General features: G+C 29.5%; 1 protein-coding gene across 1 annotated transcript in view; it reads left to right on the forward strand.

Moving 5' to 3' along the window:
- The first annotated feature begins 713 nt into the window (after positions 1 to 713).
- Positions 714 to 11,277, forward strand: part of LOC111623530 (patched domain-containing protein 3-like) — a 41,785-nt gene continuing 31,221 nt past the window's right edge. The window contains exons 1-3 of the mRNA XM_023366134.1: positions 714 to 849; positions 1,081 to 1,156; positions 1,974 to 2,071. Of these exons, the coding sequence (XP_023221902.1) occupies positions 799 to 849; positions 1,081 to 1,156; positions 1,974 to 2,071 (225 nt within the window). The 5' untranslated portion in view covers positions 714 to 798. The remainder of the gene's footprint in view (positions 850 to 1,080; positions 1,157 to 1,973; positions 2,072 to 11,277) is intronic.

Genomic DNA, 11,277 nt, shown 5'->3' on the forward strand with positions numbered 1-11,277 from the left:
TATCGGGCTAATAAGGTTATATCTAAATCTAATATACTTCTGGAAGCGAAGACTCGCTCGGGGTCCGGGTGGCGTAACTGGCAAGCGCACCGCACGGCAAGCGGAGGTTGCGGGTTCAAGCCCCGTCCCGGGCCAGTTCTTTTATTCCAGAATGTTCTAAATTTATTTATTTAATTATTAATTTAATTAAGAGATGGCGCCTAACGCCTACCTCTAATTGTCAAATTACTTAGTTCCAATAGCCATATTATAGCCCGATAATTAGGCGATCGTTTGGTGTTGTTCTAAGTATACGCTAATAAATATCCGTCTATTTACTTCGACAGAGAAAAACTCTTTATTAATATTACATTTTCAGTTGACTTTATGATTGAAACAATTTACACTCTCTATACAATTAATAATTTCAAATCTCAACGCAATATTTATGTTTTTATATCACGTTTAATTTAAGAAATTTCTAAGCAAAAATTAATTAATTTTTTTTTTTAATTTTAATATATATTTTTGTAAATTTGCTATAGAATAAAGTTTCAGAATATGTTTTTAGAATAACAACTTCATATGTTTATTTGGTGTAAAGTGTTTGTTGTTTGCTTTGATTTTCTTTTTCAAATTCCTATATAATTTTTGAATTCAGGCGAAGAAATTGTTACGAATTTCTGTGTTTATTGAGTTTTCTTTTATTCTTTAGAATGCGATAAGAGAGAAGATGATATTAATTTCAAGGAGCAAGTCTCGTGTGACGAAAAAAAAGTCACTTTAGAGGAGTCTGTCGAGACCATAGTCCACATCATCATGGACCTTGCAGCACGGAAAAGAAAAGAAGAATCAAAATCGTCTTCTTATGTAAGTTACAATTCGATTGAAATAATTGAAAATAATTTAACAATTCTTATCATTTAAAAGTTTACAACTAAAAACCCCACGACAACCGTGCACAATCTTATAAATTTGTTATTTAAAATAGCTGCAAATTGTTTATTTATAAATAAATAAATATTTTCTGATTTAATAAAAATACATTACGAGTACTGTAAGATTATGATATGGTTAATCAGAATTTTTCACTTTTTACAGGATTTTGCTGAAAAATTAAGCATGGGAAAAGAAGATTCCTTAGAACTAACTGAAAAAGGAGAAGTAATGGAGGAAGGTGAGGTCACAAAGAGATTATAAATACATTTTTCGATTCATAAAATAATTTGTTTAAATATTATTGGAAAATAATTTAATGTTAAATTCATTGTATTAAACTCTGTTTAAATTAAGTAACTTAATATTATTCATCCATCTACAGTCTGTCAGGTGTGTTGGAAGTGGTAGTTTATTATATTCGAAACAATTCAAAATTAGCATTAATTTCAAACTGTTTATTTCTAAAAGGATTTCATTTATTTCGTCAAAAATACTAGTAATAATTATTTTTGTTGCAGAAACTTATCAATTTCTCGCGTTGTCAAACGAAAACTCAATTTAATTACGTGTATATAAGTGCAAAGGGCTTATTATGAATAACATCCAATATATAACCACAAAATGAAACATAAACATTGAAATTAACTTTGAAACAAGATATAATCTGTGAAACACAAAGAGAAAAACACTGTACACTTAATATTCTGTTTATTATATCTTTGATTCAATCAGAATGCGAAAAACCTGAACTTAAGTTATATTTATATTCATAGAGATTACATTTATTTAACGTACTGTTTATACATGTGTACTGCTTTGTCATTTTTTTTATAGTTTAAATATTATATGTGTATATATTTATAAACTTTTCAATCCAGCTTAATTTGCGAAAATAAATGAATATTGGAATACGTACAAATTTTTCACATTAACGAATATTTCACAATGTTACATTTGTTTCTTTTTTTAATAAACTTAGTTATAGTTAATAACAGAACTATGATATTTAATTACAAAATGATTGTAATGTAAATTAAAAAATTATAACTTTTTAGTCTCCAAAGAAATAATCAAATTTGATGAAGAGAAGACTGGTGATGACGATAGATATTCGTGGGAAAGCGAATCGGTGAAAGATGACGATGATGATAAAGTAAGATAATATTTTCTAATTTTCCTTACTTTACGCTTATAAACCCATTCTCGTTCTTCGCTAAGNTCCGATCAAAATGACGAAACAATGTGGTACGGTTATGTTTTTTAATGAAATTTTGTTTACAGTTAATATGTACCTTGATTTACACCTCTATTAATGGACTGGATATACATAATTGTCGCGAATAGGTATTTGTCAATGTTATTTGCCAGGAAAAGTGCTCAAGTGATACAATCACCACGAAGGAACATGTGATCCTATTGTGGTTAAAATAAAATTTTTACTGTAATTCATTACATAACTTTGCTTGTTCTTGTATTGATGAAACTGTTCAGTTTGTTATGGTAAGAAAACTGGCGTTGTGAAAGAAAAACACAATTGTCACTATCGACTTTTCTTGTGACAAAAAACTGGTTAAAGATAGAGTAAATCATACGGTTCAAATTTTAGGAAAAATTTCCTTCATTGTAAATGTTTGTGAAAAATAATAATTATATCAGTCACCACCAAAACTGGACTAAATTATTAATACACCATTGTTAAACGAAGTATAGAATGAAAGTCACGGAACATAATGTTGAATAATAACCTTCATTTCTGGTAATTCTGCTCTAGACAAGACGAACGAAGAAGGATATGAAAGTAAGGCACACGGTTCGATTAACGTTAAACAAAAGACGGTGTCGAATTGCATTAATAAACAATCCACTTTATCGGAAACCAATCTGGTTCAATTTCACCTGGTAACAGAAAAAGACCGGTCGGGGATCGAGAAAGGTAATTAATTAATAACCAATAAAGTAACGATTTTCGAACCCACAAGATATTTAAACCAAGACCACAAGGACACTGCTTATTTTGCAATGGCGTCCCGCGAGGCTAGGAGTGTTTTCCACAAGCTTACATCTTCGTCCTTTGCCTATGTACCCTCCAAAACTTATAGACCGATGTACATTCACCGGACATCTTTTCCAGTTCGAGAACAAGACATAGAATGCAGTGCCCGGTGAACGATAGGAAACCATCTACATCTCCGGACTCGACTCTGCTACTTTTGAATGGGATTTTTGTAACTGGGGCTTTCCCGTGGCCGAGCGGAGTTTGACCTGGNCAGCGATTCCCAACCTGTGGTACGCGTACCCCTAGGGGTACGCGATAGGTTGTTTAGGGGTACAGAAAAAAGTTAGTTATTATGGCAGAAAAAATAATATATTATGTATCACAAACTAATAGTATTAAAAAATTATTAGATAAAAAATGTTCCTTGCAACAATCACAACTTTATTATACATTTTTTTGTTTACTTTTAATTTAAAGTTACAATATGTAAAATTAACAATACGGGTACTCACTAAATTTCTTAAATGAGGGGTACAATCTAGAGATATGACATGTCACGGGGTACGCTAATGAAAAAAGGTTGGGAACCACTGCTCTAGATCAACGAATAAACAACGACAGTGAAAATATGTAAGATTAAAATTTGAAAATCTCAGCCAAATAACATTTAATTTTCTAAAAATGAATTGTGATTAATTTTAAACTAATTAAAAATTATTGTACGAACGGAATTGAGAATATAAAAGTGTTATTAAAATAGAATTTAATAGCAGTTCGAAGAAAACTTTTCAAATTTAATTGCCATAAAAAACATTACGTCGAAGGTTAACACAAAACTACTTCCTCCACGAGTAATTCTATTGTTGCTGTACACAGTATAAGTTCCACTTGAGAAAGTCACACACGTGTGTAGAATGCTGTTGTTTTAATTCTTTGTAATACCGGTAGTAAAATTATTCGGTAAGTAATAATTAATATATATCGATTTTTATATATTTAAATTAATATATATCATGAAAAGATATATATCAAGTAGTAATATAATTGTTTCTCTTAACTGTAATTAATGTGAAATTGTAAGATATTTACTTGTTTTTGTGCCATAACTGCCAAAAAACCTCAATTGCGCACCTAATGAAGCAATTATTTTCGCTTTGACGTTGCTGTATGGTTAGTATGCCGGAAAAGAGAAAATAGTTAACTCCTTATCAGGGATGACCAAGTGGCACTCTACTAAGCGGGTGGTGTCGTAGGAGGCAGAAAATACAAAAGTGCCTTACAATATCATTTATCAATACAAAAGTTTCTTACCGGATAAAAGGAGTATTTGCCAGATGACAAAAAGATTTATCAAATGCCCCGAACGATCGAATGTACTGATTTTCTATGCTAGTTTCGTCTGTCGGGCGACCTCCGGGCAGCGATGAGTTGGTAGCTGATGGAACTTTCCTAGTACACACGGAAATTTCGTCGAACTCATTTCTTTTGACGGCGACCCTCCGAGGAATGAGGGGACTAAAATGAAAATACCCGCTGCATGTTTTTGTACTTCTGAGTTTTTATATAATTTTTGTCCGTATATATTCTATTGATTGGATAACCCTTTTCCTGCTCTCTGATTTGTTTCTCACTTCTCTCCAGGTGGAAAATTGAGATCAGTTCTGGAATGAAGAAACATAGGGTTGTCTAGCATCATTTCGACTCTGACTGAGATTACCGACAGAACTAAGACACTCGCGCTACTACTGTACTTTCTATTGTCAATCACTTTTATTGCTTTCTAAAATTATAATCTTTATCTACTTTTCTGTTTATTAATTTTTTCTCCTGTTTTCGGTCGTATATCAGAGGGTTTATTAAAGTCCGCGTGCACCGCCGGAGAGTTGTATCGTTTTAATTTTAAAAAAATTGTTTAAGCAAAGTAGTAAATTTGCAAGATTACTTTTGTTATTATAACTTTTCAAAGACTGATAATGGCTGTTATTATTGATAGAATTATCTTGCTTTAATGGTGAAAACAATGCACAATGATAAATATTTCCACATCATTTTTTTTTCACATTTTTGGTACCGAATTAACTTCTTTCATCGAAAAAAGACATGCGCTACGAAAGGGAAATAATTAAAGTTTCGAGAACATTTTATTAAATTAAAATAAAAAATAATATAATATTGAAATATTTACCAAATAAAATAATACCAAAAATAAAAAAAAATGTTTTTTTTTTAATATTTACAACTGTAATTCATAAACAAATGGTCAACGTGTAAATTAAAATCCGTTTGCTCCCATGAATGCAGAGAATTAAACAACGAATCGAAAGTAAACAACTTATTGATCAAATAATAACCATTTTTTAAAAAAATTAAAGCCTTCGACTGTTTTGTTCCACTATATTTCGTATTACACACTATAAATACAGTAGACCCCCTATAACACTGTTGATAATTTCGAGTTATATGAATTCCATATTGTACGAGTCACTTAGATTTTAAAAATACGTGAGACGTTCACAACCCGTCACACATATTTGTAAAATGTAAATGACTCGTACAAGATGGAATTCGCATAACTTATAATTATCAAGACTGTTATAGGAAGGGTCTACTGTAAAGTGAATCTGAAATTAGGACAATAAAATATATGAAAATACATGTACTTTACAGGTTCCTTTGTACGCATAATTGCTCAAAAAGCGATATATTTCACGCGCTTTACTTCAAAACAAATTTTATGTTGGAGTATTTCAAATAGTAAATTTTTTCAATTTAAACCCTGCGATAGTAAACTAGTGATTTTCGGTACATGAATTTTTTTAAACTTGTAATACATAGATTTCGCATCTAATATCAGTTTTCCCTTCAGTAGTTTCGTGATTTTATGTGTATAGCATGCTCACAAAAATTTACAGTACAGTAGATCCCCCTATAAAACCGTTTCCTATAGTTATGATTCCTATAAAAATTGTGGCAGTATCCGTAAACAACGGTAAAAATAACTCCTATAATACGTAAAACGTCATCGGGCAGCCAAACTACTTTCCCGCCGTCCGTAGCGCCACGCTACGGACGTTTAGGCGGATAAATTGAGTTTAGTATCGTCTGTTCATATAATTATATATAAATTAGGTACTGTACATATAATTATATATTAATTATATATAAATTAGGTACTGTATATATAATTATATATTAACTTAATTTATTGTAACTTTATTATAATTAAATATATATTTTTCGCCGTCTAGCGTCACGCTACGGCGAGTTAGGCGACCTATCGTCTGTCCAGTACTGTAATTTTATACATTTCTTGTGAAAGAAACATTTCTTATTTAACGGCCATAAAAATTATTTATATTAAGGATGTCTCCAAAGGTCAACGAAGTTTTCGCAGAAAAATAATATCAGAAATCGCGGCCGCAATTTGATGCGCTGTTCCGCGACGAAACCAAGCTTTAGCAACGAGCGTAGTCAAAGGGTACACACTCGGTAAGTAATCCTACAATTTTTTGTTTATAACGTAGTTTATACGGATTATTTTCAAAAAAATATACGTATTTTGGAAATGTTGAGTCGAATTAGTCTAGAATCGATTAATTTTATGAAAGAAAACCTTTCAAACAGCCGTAGTCCGTAAACTATGATTCCTACAAAATTGATTCATAAAGAACGGAACGTATCTACCGTCTTATAGAAGGATCTACTGTATTGCGGCAATCCCCAAAAGAGAGAAACGACATTTCTCAGAGTGGATACCCCACAGTACTAACAAAGTTTTTTTTCAAGATTCATAATGATTTATTTAGTTTTTTTAAACTCAACTTAATATAACATAATATAAGTTAACATTACATAACATAACATCATATTACCTAACCTAGCTTAACCTACCTTAATCTAACCATAACTAATTTATATGTGCTGAAAATAGCTTCATGGCCTGTGTCAAATAAATAATTTTGCTATGATTTAGTCTCAGTTTAATTCAAATATGTCAAAATTATGTATAAAGGTTATATTTGACAACTATTTTTCACCAAATCAGAAATATAAGTTGTAGTTAGATGACAAAAGAAGTTTCTGCTGGAGAAATAACAGAAACTACTTAACGATTTGCTTGAATTGAAAAATTTCAACACAGTCAACCAATGAAGCATTTTACATATAGATAACATCACGTCATACGGAAGAAATGCAACTTATAAAAGGGGAAACTGGCTCGGAAATTTCAACACTTTATTGATTTATTTTTAAAGGTGAAAGGTACTTCATTCAATCTGATAAGGATCGCCGTCGTGGACCACTCAATAGTGCAAAGACAATTCAGAATTTTTTAAGTTCAAGAAAACAATGAATAAACAGGTAAAAACCATTTCACCTTGGTTAAACAAATAGTTTTATCACTGTTTATTACGCATTATGCTAATAGTAAAATTATTATACTTGTAAAATTTTTTGACAAATCTTAAATGACTGTTCAAGAAAGTTTTTGGGAGAAATCGAACATATCTTAGACCCATCTAATAGTTTTCTAATTAGTCTGGAAACAGTGGAACTAATTCTTGCATTCTGTGAAAACGGGTAAGATTGACTATAATGTAATAATTTTAATCCTCTCTATCGTTAATTTTTGCCCAAGTAACGCTTATCTGCTAGTAATTGAATAATTGTATAAAGATGTTGTTTTTCATAATTTACAATAAATGATTTGTTGCAATTGCTTGATATGTAGTTATTTCGTGAAATGTTCTTTTTATATGTTAACAGTTTTTATCAGTTTCTTCCAACTAAATTTCACTAAACTTTGACTTCTTTAAAAACTACAGCCAGGCCGAATATACGCAGCATTTTGTCTATTATTTATCATAACAATATTATGTTTAATAATATAAAAATGATTAATTGTTTGAATTCAAGTTTCCTGTTTCTGGCCAAATTAATAACGTGTTTTTTGGCCAAATTAACCGAAACTTCTTACAAGATCATTTACAATTCAAGAAAACGTTCTACATATTATCACAAATTATCTGGATTGTAAAATAACCAAAGCGGTTCTGCGAGATTTGTCATCTGAACTTCAACCTCGAAAAATAAACAATGGCTTTTGTCTTACAAAAATATAACGTAGTACAGTTTTGAATGTTGTTTCGAAACGTAAAGAAATTTTTAAAAAATTTTTCTTTACACAATTTCCATACACACATTCGCGTAATTATCTTTACCAATAAACATCAAAAAGTTTTCAAATTTTACAGATTGGTTTGTATATTAAGAAAATTAATGCTATTACGTTTTGATGTTACAAGTTGAAGGAAAAGCTGGAAGTGTGTGTGTGTGCACTCACGTTTCAAAGTCTAGAGCAGTGTTTCTCAACGGGGCGATATCGCTCCCATGTGGGCGTTTTTCCATGTTCAGGGGGTGATTAGTAACAATTTTTATTTTGGGGGCGAAAAACAATTTTCTGAGCGATATAGTAAAACATTATATTAAAAATAATTAGATATTTTATTCGTTATATCGTACAATAATTAAACAAATAACATTATACTAGTCAATAGCCTATTCAATGCAGTACGAATTTGGCGTTAGCCTTGGCCCTCGGCCTCGGAATTTTGAAGTGAAGGGGGCGATACTACATAACGGTTTTATTGAAGGGGGCGATGGTTCATTACAGATTGAGAAACACTGGTTTTAGACCATAGGTCTGGACAGTGTAACTAGTAATGTACTGTATCTGTCTAGTTTGCAAAAATTACAAATTCAAGTTCCATTCTGGTTTGATTAACATTGATCTTTTGTGTCAAATTACTTAGCGATTAAATTGAATTACAGAAAAAATATTACCTACATATTCTAGTTATTTGGCTTATCCATTTATCTTTATTCATTTGATGCATTAGACAACTTTTTCTATTGAACTTATTATTACAAAATATATCTTATTTTTAAATTATGAATTTAATATGTTTTAATTACTCCAAAAAATATTACTTATTTATCAAAATTTATTGATTAATTTAATAAATCAATAAAAAAAACCACAGAGATTTATAAAAATCACAAATTTCTGTATTTTTAATTCTTCACATTTACAAATCCCATTTTCAGAATATTCTATAATAATTTAATATAATTTAAAATTAAATTAAAAAACAAACTAGCCAGAAGAGTGTATACAGATATACCCTTGATTAACACGATTAATTAATCCCTTGATGCTACCATGTATATCAAAATTGTGTTAATCAAATATGGTATTTACAGTATGTTAAGTAAAAACAGGTGATAAAGCCACATAAATTGAAACTTCTGCTGCATATATAAAGGAATTGCCGGAATTGTCACAATTAATTTTGCATGTTAACCACAAAAAAATCAAAAAGCCTAACTTAAAATTGTTTAAAACAGTGTCTATACACAATAAAAAAAGAGGAATTTCCATGTTAACCAAATCCTGAGTTAAGCAAGAGATACCAGTACTGATATTTTTAATGTAAACTATATTTAACATACAGATAATATACAGAAATTTCTAATGTGACAGTGTAGAAAAATACCTACATTGGTTCTAAACTTTTCTGAGCATAGACCACACTTCAAGAATTATGCAAAGATTGTGGCAGATTTTACTGTTAAATATTGCAGAACTGGATAAATTGATTGTGATCGAAGAACTACTTTCAAAATCAAAGTATTAAAATCATGTTTATGTTACTATCTATAGTAACCTACAGTTAGTTATAATGGAAGGAATTTTGATGTGTTTCTTTTTTCAATATTTCATCACATTTTTGACATTTTATGCTGAGACCTTATCTAATCTATCTTAAAATTATGTTAATGTTGAAATTGGAATGAAAAACAAGCATTTCATTTTCCTGGCTACATATATAACATGGGAAAGAATTAGAATTATGTTAAATTTGACCCTCTAGATTTTTTGCAAATCTCAATGTTTTGAGACCCCTGAACCCAAAAAAGGTAAAAAAAAAAGAGAGAAAAATTTTATTTGTATGTGCATATGCATGTTGGCATGTATTTTGTTTAATATCTCTAGATGGGGTATTGATTAAGAAACAAAATTGGGCAAGACAGTTTATATATAAGGAGTATTGAGGTTATTCAATTTTGGTGGTTAATGGTCAAGGGATGAGGAGATAGAGAGGTCATGTGTCATATTTTTAATGAGGTTTGACTTAATAAAGATTTTACTCATCAGTAGTATTTATAATTCTTTTATAAAATTCATCTCTACCTTCAAAATTAAACTTTTTGCCATTTGATTAAAATTAATATAAATTTTAAAAAATAAAATCTGATAACAGACAAATTGTGTATGGTGTATACACAATTTTAACTTTGTTTACCAGGAATGTTTTTACCAAAAACCAAAAAGTCCAGCAACTCATTGCTGGATTTTTTGGTTTGTTTATTACTTGAACACAGATTTCTGCTGCATGAGCATTTACATAAACAAACGGAAAAATATAATTTATCATTAATGGTTACTACAATTAACCAGTGTTAACCATCATTATCTAATTATAAATTATTAATATTACACTATTTAGAGTAATATAGTTGCAATGCTTTTTTAAAACTGAGAATTTTCTATACTATCACTACAAATATACTATATATTTCACATTTACTATAAAAAACATTGGAGCATTTTCTAGTCTCATAAAGGAAAATATCTTTATTGTAAGAGAGAGAAATTGTTTAACTGTTTTATTTTTGCTTTTTTTAATATTTTAACTGTTGCTGAGTGATCACAGCAAATTAAGTTCAAAATAAAGTAATTAGGAGATTATATGAAATCAATTGTACAATCAAGTTACATTTGGTGAAAATTCTCCAGACTCATTTGGAAATTGTAAACAGAACAATTTCTGTCTACATATACCATCTCTATAACATTAGGTTGGTGTAAACTTCTAAATATAGTTAATAATGTTTAGTATTTTAATGAAAACAACTCCAAATTCTTTAAATTATAATGAAAACTAGTTTAATCAGAACTTAAACAATTAAATAAAATAGCTTTTGTTTGTATTTTGTTAACTTTGTATAACTTTAAAAATTCATTAATTTTTTAAAATTAATCTCATGGCACATTTGAAATAGCTTTGCAGCATACCAGTTAAAACCACTTCATTACATTAATTTATTATAAAAAAAATAATTTTATCTATTAATTAATATGTGCATTGTGGATTAAGAGGTGTTTGCTATTGCTGAAAGACCCTTAAATCAAATGTATTTTAAAAACATATATAATACTGACATTTTCACATATCTTATATATTTTAAATTCATTATTACTATATAAATATGAATAAAGTATTATTATAATGCACATT

Source organism: Centruroides sculpturatus, unplaced genomic scaffold (genome assembly GCF_000671375.1).
Source record: "Centruroides sculpturatus isolate CEXI.00-Female unplaced genomic scaffold, Cexi_2.0 scaffold288, whole genome shotgun sequence".
Taxonomy (NCBI): Eukaryota; Metazoa; Arthropoda; class Arachnida; order Scorpiones; family Buthidae; genus Centruroides; species Centruroides sculpturatus.